General features: G+C 40.5%; 1 protein-coding gene across 1 annotated transcript in view; it reads left to right on the forward strand.

The window, feature by feature from the left end:
* Positions 1 to 18,000, forward strand: part of SLC2A12 (solute carrier family 2 member 12) — a 29,788-nt gene that overhangs the window by 2,073 nt on the left and 9,715 nt on the right. Inside the window, exon 2 of the mRNA XM_061378132.1 lies at positions 5,814 to 7,136. Within this exon, the coding sequence (XP_061234116.1) occupies positions 5,814 to 7,136 (1,323 nt within the window). The remainder of the gene's footprint in view (positions 1 to 5,813; positions 7,137 to 18,000) is intronic.

The following is an 18,000-nucleotide window of genomic DNA, read 5'->3' on the forward strand; positions in this document are numbered from 1 at the left end:
GCTCTAAAGAAACCTCAGGCAGTAGAGCAGATCGACAGGGAAGTGGATGAGACAGAGGAAGGGACTGTGACAGTGACAGTACAGAAAAGATCATGATGGCATGAAAGTAGGATAATCATCTTTTACAAGAAGCAAAACCATAATTCAATCATGCAGCAATTCCCAACACATGCCATTAAGTATTTATCCTACAAAACCATCTGATCTACACACTATACACTTTAGCAAAATGCTTCTCTAGAGACAGCTTGGGGAGTTATAAACACTATTTCCCTTTAATGGCAAACTTTTTGTATGTCAGACAGCATTCACATGGAGAAGAAATATGTTGTTAAAGATAGCTTAAAATTTTCAGATAGAGATGCTGTAGTTTTAAGATTTATCATGGATAAATATAGATACCTTGTTCTGTTGAAGAAGGGAGATTCCATGCTGTGGATTCATATCTATGCAATGCACTCAACTAACTCTAATTTTCTAACCTGTGCTTGTCAACCAAGGATTGACAGAGCTTGGTTTCACCTTCCAAATGTCTAAATAAATCAAAGTATCCCCAAGGATTTAAAGAGCATATGTTAGACCTTGCAGGACAATAATTTCCTTCCCTCCCAAATTGGGACATTTCTCACCTCAGATTAAATCAAAGTCAACAGAAAAAAGTAGTATGTTGGAAGCGACTGTCAAATCCCCTCCTATCAAAAATAGATGTATTTGCACAGGTCACGCAAAAAAAGTAATCTCTCCTCTCAACATCCTATTCCATCCCACTAATTTTCTGTACACACACGGCTTGTTCTCTTGGGAGAAAGGAAAGAAAATGTACATAAATGAAACCTCAGTGTCTGGATTAATGTGGAGTGTGATGTGTGGTACTGTCAAGGTAAGCTGCAAAGGGCTCCCGAGCCCATGTCCCATAGCTCTACTGCACGTGAAGTTGGAGAAGAGAGGTGCTTCCCAGCTCAGCTTGCTTGTAGGTCTTCCCTGGCACAGATCATATATTTATCTGTAGTGCCCAAAAACTTTAGGCACAGGCCAAATATTTTGCTTTTGGAAGGACTCTATTTTCCCAAACATGTGCTTGAAAATAAGGTCACATCCTTATTACTTGACCCTATGCAGTCTCACCATCAGTACTCTGTGCTATACTGCAACTGTGCTTTGTCTCCTTTTCAGGAGCCTAGCATTTACACTTCCAGCAAATGTTCTTAAATATGAGTTTGTTTGCCAAGTAATGCTTCCTTTGACCTGAGTAACAGTTGTAAGAAACCAGTTTGTTTACATGCAGAAACTCTAGAATAGACTTTCCAATCATTTGTCACATACCAGCCACACACTCATTACCCATGGTGTCTGTTGCAAACAGAAAGAGAAATTTCTCTGGAGGATATCATTAAAATATTTTATTCCCCTGGGATGCACAGTGCCATGGATTTTTCAGGCTTCTCATAAAAATAAGAGGAATATGAATTTTAAGAACTTTTTTTAGGGAAAAAAAAAAAAGAATGTCTAAGAGCTGCCAGCAACATAATTAAAAGTGACACTTAAAAGAATTGTGAGTGCAACTACTGCAACATGCTTTATCTGGAAATGTTAAAGCAAAACATATACTGAAGTCAGAGGGAATTTTGACCAGAAGAAGACTAAAGGAAAACCAAGCAGAGATTTCAGGGATTGACTCATCAGGTAGCTCTGAGCAGTCAAGTCTTAGGTACACCAGTTACAACAAAACCTCATAGCGATATAAGGGTATTTCTCAGCAGAACAGGGCCTGTGAGGAACAAGAGACACCAAGTCAACTGCTGAGTTTGCTGCTGCTAACACAGAAAGACAACATGTCTCCCTCTGCATCACATCAGAATCTGCTTTTCATTTAGGGGACTGCTCTAGTTACAGCTCTCTTCTATTTCTATATGACTATGCATCTGTCACTGGACACATGAACAATGATGCCAGTTGATTATTCAGACATTATTCAAGCTGCTGTACTTGGAGAGACAAGAAATATATGGGCTTGAGTGCTTCCCTATCAACTTCCCAAATGTTCAAGCTCCACAACCAGTCTGTACAGCCTCACAGATTAGAAATAAATATTCACCTTAATTTCTCTGAGGACCACAGGCTGAGGAAAGCACAGTCTGGATTGTAAAGAACAGTATTGGTGGTGGACTCCGTCAAGATATCTGACTTTGCACTCTCCTTTTGAATCAAACCTGGAATTATACAAAGCTGGCAGTTGCACATTCAAAGAATTAAAAGCTGTGAAGGACAGACCTCAAAAGTATCAATAGGAGACACTGCCCAAGCTGCTGCGTTTCTGCTGGTGATCCTTACACGCAGTTTTTGTCCCTCTGTTGCTTAACATCTTTTCTCAGTTGCTTGGAAGAAAATAATAATGTATTATTTGTGGGTGATTAATCAATGGGATATGCCACTGAGTGAATGCAATTTGGGTGTTTTGGCCTGCTGACTGCAAGTGAAAGTACTGTCTGGGATTCCCCTCTTCTAACTTTTGGCTTCTGCATCTGAGCAAGCCACACAGAATCCTTTTATAGCCAATGGAGAGAAATAGGCATCTGACCTACTTCAAATATCTAGACATGCCTATTTTTCACAAGTGGTTACAGAAGAGGTGTAGAGATGCTGCAGATCTCTCACAGTTAGGTAAGTTGAAACCATCCTATGTATTTCAATACAGACATAAAGTGATTTGCATTCTTAGGGTGAAAAAAGTCAGGTCACATTTAAAAGAAAGGCAGTGCTTTGGGAAGAACCCTGTCGGAAAAGGAGCTGGTTGTCCTGTAGGGTAACCAGCAGAACTTGAGCTCCTGTACATGCTGTGGCAGTTGTTAGATGAGTAGAGGAGAAGATGTCCACCAAGAGGAGGAAAATTGTCAAGTTCCTATCTGGCATTGTGCAAACACTGCAAGAGCACTGGGTCCAACTCATGATTTATTGAAGAAGTTGATAATCTGGATAGAATTCAGAGCAAACAGCTTTGAATACTTAAGGGACTGATAAAACTGTAAAGCCTCACAGGCTAAGTAGCTTATCAAGGAGAGGTCTTTGGGATGACTAGATGACAGGCCATAATTTTGTACTTGGTGAACACAGCTAAATGCAGGCAAACAGAGAATGTTACATGATGGCTGGAAGACGCAGTTGCAGAAATTAAGCCTAGAAATAATTTACAGATAATTTACGGTGAAAGAAATTATCCACTGGGAGAAATACTAACTTTAAATCATTTGCTTTCAACTATTAGCAATTTTTAAATCAAAGCTGAATATTTTAAATGGCCCAGTTCAAATAAAATATCATTTAAATGAGTCTGAAGGGTTATGTTGTGCTGTTCTTAAGTGTCAATTTGGATGAACACAATGGTCTCTTTTGGCTTTAGAATGTATAAATTGAGGCAAAACCTTAGGTTAAATCTACATGGCTCAATGATGTAAAATGCAGAGATATCCAAGGCTAAGGCAGCATAAATATCTAGCTAGGATTCATTGAAGGCTGAATTTTCCAGATCCAGTAACATACAGCAAGAAGGCAAGTTAAAAGTATAAAGGGGAGGGAGAAATTAGGTTTTACAATTACAGCTTGTATATTTCATGCATGCAGTGGAGGATGGAGCACATGAAGCATAAAACAGCTTAACTGGAGTCAGTAGTACTTCCACTGAAGTACTGTTCAGTGCAGTTCAGTGTGTGAAGGAAGTGCAGCAGGATCTTGCCTTAACCTAACCCATTCACTAACTTTTGCTTAAAGTAAGTGCAATGACCTTGGATACTGCAGATATGAAAGAAGAAGCTTTAGACATAATACAGATATGGACAACAACAGTATATATATATATATATATAAAGAAGATTGTTCCATCACTGAAGCATTTTGTAAATTTGTTTCTGACATTTTCTTCAAGCTGTCCTACCTCCATCACAATAAATCCAACACCTACCCCCACTTTATGAAAGACTTCTCGCTATATCCCATTTCCCCCACGCTCTTAGGGCCCATCATGACAAAACCATGTGGTTTTTTTATCATATCCTGTCTATCTCTGTTTTTTCAGTCACCCAAGCCCAGAGGCAGAGTAGACTGAGTGGAGATTGGTGCACTCAATAGCTCCTGCAGTTGCCACTTGGCTTCTGCCTAACTAAAAGGGAAGGAAGGGAGATCCAAGTAGACAGCTAATAGGTGATACTTATCTTAATAGATTTAATGGTCTAACTAATATCCCCTGACCCTGGAGGCACAGTTTATATTCACACTGTATACTCTGCTACCCTCCAAAATGACTCAGCCTTCTGTGGAGTGGCTGTAGGATGTGATAGCAGGCTCACACCTTGAGCTGCCTCCAGGAATTTTTAGGAGAGTTAAGAGTTGGCTTGGGGCACAAACATGCCATGGACCATGGCAGCAATTTAGCACGATATGTGGCCATGTGCCAGGGTCTGGGCCTGGGCTCTGGCACTGTTTATTTTGGTAATGCATACGTACTGCTAGGGCTGCCCTTCTCCTCTCTTTTCATGATTTGCTTTAGAAATGTAATATCCTCTGTCAAATGAGACTGATCCTTACCAATGTGCTCAAAAGTTGTTGGCGAGGAACTCCAGGCAGTCAGTGAGATCAAAGAGCCTTAATGCCTTAGAAAAATAAGCTAAAAATAAACAAAGTATATGTATCATTTTCAATTAGACCATACACCACTTTCCAGCTTGTTGCAGGAGAATTAACTGAAAGACTGACTCAGTTATGCTGCAAAAGCTACCTCTCCTCAGATACATCCTATCTCTTCAACTAACTAGAAAATCAGAAGTCAATTTTCCTACTTGTGTGGCAGCCAACATCACGATGAGAGGAAAGTCATGCTGGGAAAAAGAATAAGACCAACAATAACAAACTGATATATTCTTCAAGGTTTAGGGTGTAAAAGGCCTCACAGTTACTAGAATATGATCAGTCAAATCTATCTTGTAAAAATAAACAATGAATCATAGTTGTATAAAATGTAAAGTGGACATCCAAAGGCATATAATCTCCACTTGGTTTATGCTTTCACCATCTGTTTTTTATTCCTGACATTGTGGCCATCATAAGCTACACAAAACATTAGATCTTGATATTCTGAAGTATCTGAGATTAGTGATGAACAAAGCCCAGAAAGTTCCTGAACTTGTACCTCAAAGACTGTTTTCCCTACAATATCCCAGCTATCTGAATCAGCCTGGTACTTGATGGACAAGTTTCCATTTTGCAAAATAAAAACACTGGTACCAGCAGCCTTCATGGCATCCTCAGGTAAATCAAAAGAATTGGTAAGTGGTAGGAACAGAGTAATTTGTTAATTATTCAAGTCAGGGTTGAAGCAATTTCACTTGGAAATTACTGTTTTCCTTGCCCATGGTACACTAGTTAGGTGGACAAGACTTTCTCAGTTCAGTACAGGAGAAACACTGAGAACATCTCAAAGGCAAAAACTGTTTTCTTAAGAAAAGATTGTACTGTCAGTGTTGCTTTTTGTAATGGCACTCTAAGAGAGAAGTTTTAATATTTAGGGCCAGATCAAAATCTTATTGACTTCTGATCAGGAAGGTAAGAAACCTAAAAGCATTAAAATTAAAGAGGTGTTTATAAGAAATAATATATTTTTTTTCCCAAAATATATCATTTTATGACACCTAACAGCTTCACCTAAAAATTCTTAAAAGATTTTTTGGACTGGAATATCAGTCCAAATATAAAGTTATTATTAGTTGTCAGAACGCTGCAGAAGTCGCACTTCCAATTTATTGTGTTTTTTTCTCCAATTTCAGGCTGTGGAACGTTTACCTTTTTATCTTCTGCTGTTGCTGCTGTGAGTGGACTTTCGATGGGCTATGAGATGGGCGTTATCTCTGGAGCTCTTCTTCAGATGAGCAGCATATTAGAGCTCTCTTGCAAAGAACAGGAAATCGTTGTGAGTTCCCTGCTTTTGGGGGCCTTATTCGCATCCCTTATTGGTGGATTCCTGATAGACCGATTTGGAAGGAGACTTGCTATTATTATTGCATCTTCTTTACTTGTGTTGGGGAGTTTGATTATACTGCCCTATGAATCATATGGGCTACTTATTGTGGGACGGATTGCCATAGGTATTTCCATATCATTATCATCAATTGCAACGTGTGTGTATATTGCTGAGATCGCACCAAAGCACAGAAGAGGCCTCCTAGTATCGTTAAACGAACTCATGATAGTGATGGGCATTCTCTTTGCCTATATTTCAAATTATGCTTTTGCTAGTGTATCTCATGGCTGGAAGTATATGTTTGGCCTTGTGATTCCATTAGGTGCTTTGCAGGCTATTGCCATGTATTTCCTTCCTCCAAGTCCTCGGTTTCTTGTAATGAAAAACAATGAAGAAGCTGCGAGAAAAGTACTGGAGAGGTTACGGGAAACATCAGATGCTACTAAAGAACTTACTGCAGTCAAGTCTTCCCTGAAAGATGAAGATCAGTATAGTTTCTTGGACCTGTTTCGTTCAAAAAACAACATGAGAGCTCGAATGTTGGTAGGACTCACCCTAGTCTTTTTTGTGCAAACAACTGGGCAACCCAACATTCTATTTTATGCATCAACTGTTTTGAAGTCAGTGGGGTTCCAGAGCAATGAAGCTGCCAGCTTGGCTTCTACTGGAGTTGGAGTAGTTAAAGTGGTCAGCACAGTCCCGGCCATAGCTTTTGTGGATCAAGTTGGAAGTAAAACTTTTCTGTGTATTGGCTCTTCTATTATGGCAGTATCTTTGGTCACAATGGGCTTAGTGAACCGTAACATAAATATGAATTTCACCAGCATCTGCAGAAGCCAGTCTCCAGAGGATTTATTTCATCAGAGAGCAGGAAATCCCACTGGTGTCACCAATGGTAGCCTCAAGGACCTCTTTGCTAGTGCGGGTTCACCAGAAAGGTTGTTATTTGATGCGCAGAGAAGCCCAGATGTTGCCAAGACAGGAGAACTGAACAAGACTACCCTTGCAGGAGGCAAAAGCACAACAGATTCTCACATGGAAAGTGAGGAAGTTCCCATTGTCCTGAAATGGCTCTCGCTGGTCAGTCTGCTTGTTTATGTTGCTGCATTTTCCATAGGTCTTGGACCAAGTAAGTGTTTCATTTTTCTAACTCTTTGTAATGATTTACTTGCACGTGGATTAAGCGTTGGGATGACATGCCTGCCTTGGCATCAGGCAATTCCCAAGTTAGACAAAGCAACATTCCCTGCTAATATACACTGGCATTGTCAGAGACAGTCTTGGGGGGCCTGGGGTGTACTTTTTAGGCAGAGGTCCTGCCCAGTAAAGCAAATGGCCTAATCTCTCTTCAATTCAATGAAGTTAAAAACTGCTCTGAGCTTTGTACAACAAAATTTTGGGGCCCCTCAATATCTTTCCTTTTCCTAGTCTATTGTGTCCTTACATTAGGAAGGTTAAGAAGCAGGCATTTGCTGCTGCAAACTCATAAACCCAACATAAATCTCAGCCTAGGGTGACAGCATCATATCCATGAAATGACAGCATGCCTTGAGTCCTGGTGAAGATCTGGCCCCTTGACTATATAAGAGTCTTCAAATATAGAAAAGACATTCAAGGTATCATAGTTCATGAGCAAACTGTAGTATCATTGCCACTACTGGTGCTGAACAGCACAAGTGGAAAAACACAAAGGAACATCACAGAACAATCAAGGTACTGCTGTGGCTACCATCACATTTGCATAGTTCACACTCTCTACAGACAACATGTCTGCCATTCCCAGATAATAGCAATTATGTCTCTACATTTTGTTTTATTCTGTTTCGTTTCAACAGCACTAACATATTACTGTTCTTTGAAGGGGTTGATTTTTTAAAGCCAAACTGCAAAACCCCCATGCTTGGAGTCCATTATTCATTAACAGCCTTTATGTACTTTTTTTGCCCTGGCTCAAACTTGCCTTGCAAACATAGTGTACTCCCGCTGTACTATTATGATAAAAAGCTTGACACAAGAATACAATCCAACAATTGCACTAACAGCAACTCCCCTGCAGTATTTATTTATTTTAAACATTACACCCTGGGTGAGCAGCTTGAGATAAGCATTCATTGCCAGGCAGCAAGCTTGACTGTGTTATTGCAGAATTATTCCTTTCCTTGCAGATCATCCTGGGGGTGGATTCTGCTTTCAGTGACACAGGTTCAAAACCAGGGGTGCAGCCCTGAAAAGAAAACGTTACTTGAGCTTTTACTCCTGTGTTTCAAACACAAGATTTAATGACCCTAAACTCAGGGGCACACATTCAGGCTTGGTGTCTTGTTGAAAGGTGCTTTCCTGTTGACCTGGCTGTGAATGGGCCCCCAGTCATTTGAGTTGGCTTAACGGGAAGTTAAGGATAAGGACTGCTTCCTTGAGGGCTACAGAGACTGATGTATATTTGCCAGGATAATCAGAGAAATCTTTGAGGACTGTGTCTTTTTTCTGATCTCTTTTTTGACCATGAGCACAAATGCTCTCAAACAGCAAGTATGAAAGAACAGGCACAGACTCAGCTCCACCATGTTAAAATCCTGTATGATAAAACCGCATTGAGGCACTTTATGCAGATAAATACATTTGTACAGAAATGAAGGCCTGATCGAGGAGAGATACAGATATTTCAAGGAAAGTACTTTCAAAACATTTTCATGCCTTTAAATGTTAAAACTCACAATGTCTAGAAAATGCAGGAGTCTGAAAATCAAGAGATTATTTGAATCTGCAAAGGATCTATTGTGGTTACATAATCTGGGTTGGAATCCAAAGTTATGATTTGCGTCTCATATGCAGCCTTCAACATCTGCTTCTTGGAGCCCAAATCCTTGAATATATGTTAAAAGCCTAGCTCAGTGTGCCTTTCTCAGTGCAAAGAAAAACAGCCAGAGCACCTCTGCTTATATAAACAATTTTAACATGTTTAGGTTGTTAATCTCTAAATCTCGTCTGTGGCCTGGACTAGACTGTTAGACATTGTCTACTCTGCAGAGAGGGAGGCATTAAGGCTGTACTCACTGGCTACTGTTGCCAAGCAATGCCTGGACACCAGGGGACAGAAGCACTGTAACCCCCATACAACTGTATTTGCAGTGGGAAAATCTCATAATCGGTGTGATGGTTGCCCATCCTGCTGACTGAGACAAGGCACTGCTGGGAATGTGTCTGCTTGTAACCTACAGATTAAATCAGCCTCTTTTGGACAAAGAGCAAAGAGAATCTTGATCTTTTCTCTCCACCCCATAAGGCTATTCCTGGGGAAAAAAAAAATATATATATATAAAAATCACTCAGTTTATTTTGAGCCTGTGCTAAAACTTGTTCTGTGGGGATAAAGGACAGTCCACTTATAGCTGTTAGGAAAATGATACATTCTTGGTGCACATGGTACACTCTCCATGCAACTTCAGATCATGCAACCTGAGTTCTATATCTTCTTTTTATTTAACTACTTGATGGCTTTCCCAGCCCCCCTTCCTTTCTGGGGATTCTGGCTAAAGAGCTAGTTACAGTCTACATTTGCATAGCAGACATTTATGAATGCTATATTTTTCCATGATTTCTCTTTTGTCCCCAAATTACATAAGGTAGATGGATTTTTTTAATGAACTAAACATATGCTAAATATATTTATTGTCATTTATCAAAGCATCCAGGCAGCACTCAATTGAGTGCTCATCACTCCTCATTTTGAGTGATGAGCACTCAAAAATAGACAGTAAGAGATAAAAGCCATTTTTGCATTATAAAAGAATTCACAGACTAGCAAGCATCTGCTTAGTTACTTTTTTGATTCTGGGGTGCTCTGCATTTATATCATCTGCCCTTAGGCAAGATAAAACGAGTATTTCTGCTGCTCTGTTTCAGACTAATTATGTTTGATAAACTGCGATTCAACTGTTTGTTCACACTCAATTTCACACAATTATGAGGACGTTTTGTAGGTGCAACAGATCAGTGGTACATCATGCTGCAGAACAGCACATGCTTTCTCTCCAGGGGTGTTTGAAGAGGTATTTCAAAGCAGTTATTAACTAAGGAGACTTACCTGACACCCATCTTTGCCTTGAGTTACCTTTGCCTGTATATCCAAATGAGGATCAACCATTCTCACCAGGGAAATATGCCTGCACAGCCAAAGAGAAACCGCTCTTTGGCTGCCATGTGAATAGTGAAGAGCGTAAGGGGGGCTCTAAAAGTTCAGTGTGACCCTGGAAATTAATTTAGCACAAAGGACACTCAGAGAAATCCTAGTCAGGGTCTAGTCATGCATGACCACTTACTAAATGGCACTGAGTTAACTGAAATACTTGCAAAGCATCTCATTTGCCAGATGCTCTTTGCGAACCACTTGACAGGCAAAAAATAGTTGTCCTTTCTTATAACGAGGGTTCACCTCCTTCATTTATCACTGTTGTGTAGTACTGTGTGTATTGAGATGCAGGAACCAGGAAAGACAAAACTCCTTATCAGGCTTATTTTTCAAAATGAGGCTGTAAATGTGGAACTCTTGGGGTCAGCTAGAGCATGTGCAAGAGAGTTCTCATGGTTAACACCTGTAGGGCATCCGTAGCCTTTCTGAAACAGAGTGGGTCCAGCCCAGAGCCCTGCTGCTTTCCCACAGACCTGATAAACAAAATTCAGGTGTTTTTGTCAGGTGGCATCTGTTACCAAAGATCTGCTTCTCTGCCTTGATCGTCTCCTTCGACGCCATTTGGGATCTAGGACTAAATAGGGACAACTTCTTTCCATGTGTTTCTATATATCCGCTGAGTGACAAGGTCTCACTGGGCGATCTCACCAATAAGTAGCCGAGAGAGTAGCACCACACACATTAGTAAAGGGATACACTGTGGTCTGGAGGTAATCCTCTTCACTGAATAAAAATCAGAGGGGCTTGGCTGAGAAGCAGTAAATGCAAACTCAGTCTGGACACAACAGAGCATCTGTTGCATCTGTTTTCCCTGTCTGAATTGGTTCCAGTAAATAAAAAGCAACTGAGCAAAACAGGAGTTGGGCAATACCTCTTCACACATACTGTAGGAGTGCAGTTCAAGGGGATCGATGAACATCATGGGGTTATTTTGCTGTGGAGTGGAGAACACATTGAGAGGAGGATGGCAAATGTGTGCATTTGGACTGCATGTATGGCATTGGTGCCTTGCATAAAAGATCTCTTCCTCCTCTGTCTGTCCTCTAAAGATGTTTCTGTATAGCTGCAAAGGCATTTAGGCAGTTGGTCAATAAACTTTGGGATAATCTGTTGGTGCAAATCACATCAGCTCTGCTGACATCATGACAGTTCATGGGAAGGGAATGGCTTCTCTTCTGAATTACCTGTTACTTTCCATTCAGCTTTAACCCAGATGCTTGGGTCCCGGATTTGATCCTAGTGCTTGAAAGGGTGGCAGGCCACCAAGCTGCCCTTGGGTTTCACACTGATGAAATTCCTCTCACATGAGGGACCTGAGATTGCAGCTTCATGTCCCCCAGCCTAGATTCCCCTGAGAAGGGGCAGTGACTATGATCCCCAGCAAGCCCTGCTGTGATGCACAATATCACTGCTGTGGAAACTCTCTGTGGGCCTCAGTGGCCCTGTGAGGAACAAAACTTGTGCATGGAAGTCAATGAAGGCAAGTCTCTAGTGGGGGAAAATCTTAGGAGCAAATTTTTGCTGATGAAATAGTAGTTTGGGATGAGAATATCCACTTCTAATTTAAATGTGGGCAGATTTGCCATATTGAGTATATCAGCTTGAATGAATGCTTTAATACTAAACTAACTTATTCATAAAATGGAACAGATGTTTCAACATATTTGGAAATTTAGCTGATGTAGGAGCCAGATTCATCATATAATTGACAAAGGGAAATATTCTCCTCACCTAAGGGGGGCTTTCAGACCCGTGTGCTCTGACCTCTGCTTTGGCGCAGCCCTCCTTTCCTCACTAGCTATTGAGGAAGTTTAGGGAGACCAGGAACTTAAACTAGACTGTGTGATACCATTCCACATATAACTTGCATTAACTTTTTATTGGCCCGGAAGTAGTCACACAGTTGGTCTAGGTGAACATTGTATGTCCTTTCCAACTGAACTATTCCTACTCCCATTCTTGTTCTATTCTGTTCTGTTCTGCTCTGTTCTGTTCTGCTCTGCTCTACTCTGTTCTGCCGTGCTCTATTTTGTTCTGCTCTGTTCTATTCTGTTCTACTCTGATCTGTTATTTTCTATGCTGTTTCCATCCCCTGCCCTTGTTTTCTTTACATCTGATTTGAGCTGTTGAAGCATTAAATGCAGCTTTAAATCCATGCTGGGGACAGTGGGGAAGATGGAAGAAGGATCAGGCAAGAAGGATCAAGGAAGATAGAAAAAAGCTCAAGGGTTCACAAGAAAAGTGAAATCCATGGAGGCAAGGAAGGAAATAATTCCCTCTTTCAATCCATCACTGTCCTTCTTATGCCATTTTATGGGGTCTATGGCAGTGTTTCTTTGTGTATTTTGTTGAGTTAGGCAAGCGGAAGCCCAGAGCTGGAACATTGCCTTAAAGCCTGGAGAATTACACTAGAAATAGATTTAGTTCCCTTAATTTTGCTGCTGTGATTCTTAGATTAACTGTCTACCTGAGTTAAAGCATGAATCATTAGCATGGTTAAATGCAGAACCTTTTATGTTTCTTTCATCTCAGTCACTAAAGGCAGAAGACAGTGAACAGCTCAGGGACTCGATCACAGTGGTCATATCTCTTGCCAGAGGGATATGACCCAGGTTGCATAGGACTGCTTTTTCTCTGCCCCAAAATGCTCTTGCTCTCGGCCACCAAATGTTCTGCCAGAAACTGGAAAATCTTGTGGGAAAGAGAGCTGTCAGTGAGGAAATTCTGACACCATCCCCCCATGTAGCCGTTTCTTCCTGTGTTTTGAAACATCATAAGCTGCATGGCCTTACGCTAGCATGGAAAATACAGGTACAAGATAGGGGTGTCTAGAATTCATATCAGTATCTTTGATGTTGGAGCAGCATTGCAGGCTTTTACAGAACATGGTAATTGTATTAATTTAGAGTGTGCATGAATTTGCTGTTAACAGGCATTTGTGCTCAACATTGCCTTGCATGACTCTTGTTTATAATGTTTTATTTTTGAGCTTCTACATTTTGTAGAGCAGCTGCAGCCTGGCCTTAAATTTCACAGAAATGAGCAGCATCAATTTTATGTCATTTTGTGGTTTACACTGGGAGAAGGAGATAGTGGTGGGGATTAAATCAAGTGCTCAAAAGAAAGCAAGTGCTTAAATCTTTTGTTGGATCTCAACCAGAATAATAAACATTGGAAATGTTCATATTTCACTAAAGGTCAGTACAGAAAGTCCTATTTTAGTTAATTAAAAAATTATCTTGAATTCTTTATTTTATTATGAGATTCCTAGCACTGTTCTTTTGTACTGAATCATCTTTTTATGCATGCATCTATGTGGTTTGAGTATGACACTCCTAGTATTTATCTAGTTCATTATTCCTGTGCTATTCAAATGGTGCCTCATGTGGCCTTTATTTCACACTGTGCCTGTACTACCAACCTGCAGTAGAAATACAAAGCATGCCAAAATGGAAAATAAAGCAAGGACTCTGAATTGCCTACTGCTCCCTATTTCCTTGCCCCAGACAAGGTTTATCTGAAGCCCTTTGTTAATGTATCAGCTAACCCAGGAATCGCTTTGCCTTTTCACAGGCTGATTAGTAGTAGTGAAGTACAAGGTAATTTAAGACATTTTTGGATAGTTAGATGCTGAATTACAGGATTTTGAATTGTAGAAAGTATTCTCTAAAATACCAGCCAAAGAGTTTAATCTTATCCACCTTTATAGAACATACAAGTTTGCAAGGCTCCTTCAAGTGTGAAAAAGATCATAATAAGGAAAAAAAAGGCTTTTTCAGTAATGAGATATGACCATGTCAGTGGGAGCTTCTCTTTAATTATTTTAGGACTTCATTATGCAAAGATCAGAATAGCATTGCTCAAGCCTGAGACTGAGCTTAAACTACATACAGAGATGCACACCTGAAATGTGGGACGTCATTTTCAGTGACATCTGTGATCCTGTTTGTAACTTTAATTTTCGGTATGTGAATGAGGGCAAGTCTTATATCAGGCCAAGGGTTTTCCCTTCTGAAAGATGGAGCCTTTGGTACTGTGAAAAGAGGAAGTGACAATATCATGCCCAAACCAATATTCCTGTGCCTCCACTATGATGGTGTTTCAATCTGCTGTTGTTGAGCATTCAATTTGTCCCTCCAAGTACCACCTAAAAAAGGTAGGGACTATCTGTGCTTTGGCAAACTGTGCTCCACTTAAACAGTGATTTGAGTCAATATTCTGATCTTGGTGCTCTGGATTATATAAATATGTCTCTACTAATAATTGCATGTTTATAAACCTATTGACACAAAGACACTGCTTAAGAGCAATGGCTCCTGTGTTTGAAATTAGGCATAGTTTTTAAGTTTGACCTGGGTTAGTTAGCACCTGCTGTCCAAAATGAAGCATTTTCCTTCCAGACCCACTCTAGAGAAATAATATTGCTGTGACTGTAACTAGTAATTGGGCCTAACAATCCCGTTTTCTTCCACAGGGACATTATCTTTTGTAAATGGATGCACTGTCAAGTGAATCTAGCATACCATCCTGTACTAACTTCCATATGATAATCAAGGCTGCCTACCATTAGCCAGATTTGCCCTTCTTCCTTTGTAGGTTGTGTTGTATTTAAGCATTCAGTAAATAATATCAGTCTTTGATAGCCATATCAAAGCAAATGAAAAATTTTACATTTGTTTCCTTGACCATGTTCTGGGAATGAAGATCTTTGTGACACTGAAATCTGTGAAAAAGTTTATTGCACATATGTCAAGCTTCATAAAATATAGTTTCCTTTGGGAGAGAGGACAGAGAGTTTTTTAGAGGCAAGTTGATCTTAAGCCAGCTTTGTGCAAAAGCTTGAACTGTGAGTAGGACTTCAAAAGCATAAACAGTATTTTATTTCGCTCGTAAAGATCATCAAAATAAAATATGTATTGTAAACTATGAAAAAATAACTATGCCAGAGAGATTAAAATGCGCAATCAGGTAAATTACTGGCACTGCTGAGGATTATGTAGCCTGACAGCCAAAGTGCAGAGAGCATGGCCCAATGGTATGTCAGCACATGAAATCAGGAGATGGTTTCTCCCCGTGGCATCTGAGTTTCTGTGTCACACTGAGCCCTGGGATGAAAGCCAGAAAGCTTTTCTCAGAGGGAATGGGAACACAGGGGGGACCCAGCTTCTGTTGCCTTTGGAAATCAAACCTAAGTACAGAAACTTATGAAAGGAGCATTAAAAGATACTTTGTGGTGGGCAGACCTAGAGCCTTCTGACCTTCGTTCTGGCTGCCTTCCTCCAACAGCAACCAAAGGAAAGCAGGACCAGCAGTGACAAGTGAGGGACTTTAAAAAATGGGTCACTGCAGGCCTCTCACTAAATAAATCACTGTTGTAATGGTTTATCCTTTCCACTTGGAGTTTGTGAAACATACACACAAATCCCCATCCCTGGAAGTGCTCAAGGCCAGGTTGGATGGGGCTTTGAGCAACCTGGTCTAGAGAAGGGTTGGAATTAGATGATTTTTAAGGTCTGTTCCAACCCAAACTGTTCTATTATTCTATGAAATCTTTATTTTGCATGAACAAAGGCTTAAATTGCCCCCAATTACTGTGTCCCAACAGCTCTTTTCTGTTGTGTCCCTTTACAAGGACCAACATTAGCCTTGGATACTGGAAAAACAGGCTCATTTATTGCACCCATCTGGATGATTTCTCCTCTCCAGACATTTTACAAGTGAAATATGCGATAATCTGAAGTAATTCAGGCACAACTTCCCAGACTGGCTTGTGCAGTCATTCCTCTGCAAATGCCTCAAAGGATTATCCTGGATTCAATATTCTGAACAAATAAACACCTCCAAACAGGAAAACACATTTCAGGTTTTAATTAAAATGTCTTTTTTTTTTTTTTTTTTTTGGATGGCAGTATGTGATTTATTATAATAAGCACATTCTTCCTCGAAAGCTTTATTTTTTTTCCCCTCTCTCTTTTTCTCTTTCTGATTGCCCTGCAAGTTGTTCTGTCCTCATGGGACAGTTTGAGTGTCTACATAAGAAAGGATGAGAGAATGGCTGTGAAATTCAGTTAGAAACAGAATTGTCATCTCATACACCAATTCAAATCAACTTCTGTTAGGGGAGCTGACAAAAGACTATTGCACACCTCCATACAGTAAAGCTATAATGTATCCTACTGACATATTTGCTACTGAGTAGTGTTACTGGGACAGATAGGCCGTGAAACACATTAACTAAGACAGTTATGCCATTCCTTGATCCTTGTACATGTATCGCATCCTGCCCAGTATCCTTTAGATAGTAACCACTGTCTCTAAGAAAGTTTTTTCTGTTTGTGACCATTCTTTCAAGCTGAAAATGGATGGTAACTGAAAATCACTGAAAACAGATTAAAAAATGTATTGAATAGCTTGCATGAAGAGGCCTATAGGGCCTACAGGGATGCTGGGGATGGACTCTTCATTAGGGACTGTAGTGACAGGACAAGGGGTAACGGGTTAAAACTTAAACAAGGGAAGTTTAGACTGGATATAAGGAGGAAATTCTTTCCTGTTAGGGTGGTGAGGCACTGGAATAGGTTGCCCAGGGAGGTTTGTGAATGCTCCATCCCTGGCAGTGTTCAAGACTAGGTTGGACGAGGCTTTGGGTGATAGGGTTTAGAGCGAGGTGTCCCTGCCTATGGCAGGGGGGTTGGAACTTGATGATCTTAAGGTCCTTTCCAACCCTAACTATTCTATGATTCTATGAATTAGGAAAACCCATACCAGGCATTATAGGTTTTTTTTCAAGTTCACGGAGATGAAAATTCCAATAGTAAAAAACCCCCAAAATGTTAAAATGCAGGCTCACAGTAGTGAGGTGGTTATGGGAGGAAGGATGGCTGGGGAAATCAGAAGTGAAGTACATCTCACTGCCCTCCTTGCCAAGTGGCCCAGAAAACAAGGAAAGGAGGTAATGCATTGTTTTCACAGTCTCTTTCTCCGAAGCAATCCTGCTGCTCTAATGTAAACTGGAGGAAGTGAGAGTGAGGGGTGATTTCCTTGCTCCACCGCAAGGTTCCTTAAAAAAGCAAATGTGAGTGTTCAGCCATCTATTAGATAATGATGCAAATAGTACAAACACCATACAGAGTACATATTTTTTATGTACTCGCACCCTCAGACACTCAAGGATTAAATCACACTTGTCCTAAAGCATGTTACCTTAAGAAGTCAGCCTAAAAGATTAGCCATTAGAAAGAGAAATGTACTGTGCCAGAAGAAAACTAAAATAGTTTCAGATTTGCCACACCAGCTCCTTTTGGATCATCAGTGGTATCATCTTGCAGCCAATAGTCACAAAGATGCTCAGAGAGAAGCACCTTGGAAGCCGCAGAATGTGGTACCTATTACCTTCTCCCACAGAGATCAGGATGCAGACAGAGGTGTGAGATTAGCTGAGGCTTCTGCTGTCTCCCTTATCTCTCAGCAACAGAACAATTGCACTCCTTTAAATGTGCACACACAGAGCTTGTCTTGACCCTTTGCAGGTTGGCACTCTGCTGGCAGCTTATATGCACTCCAGAGCAATATAGCCACTCATTCATTTTGTATGTGCCACTTCAATCTCACATTAGGGGGCAGAGACAGCCAGACAAATGTCTCTCATTAAGCAGTCACTGATTTTTAATGCTGGTCATGATAGTGTTTAGGCCTCTTGCACAAAAGTAAGGCCAGAGTTTCAATTCACTTTCTGTGTGCCATATCTTTTTTACATGCTTTGGAAAAGCACAGACTCCCTCTCAATCCTCTCTTCTTTCCAGTC

This window comes from Neopsephotus bourkii, unplaced genomic scaffold (genome assembly GCF_033783945.1).
Source record: "Neopsephotus bourkii isolate Nb327-2 ecotype Australia unplaced genomic scaffold, CSIRO-AGI_Nbou_v1 NB_1765, whole genome shotgun sequence".
NCBI classification, from domain to species: domain Eukaryota; kingdom Metazoa; phylum Chordata; class Aves; order Psittaciformes; family Psittacidae; genus Neopsephotus; species Neopsephotus bourkii.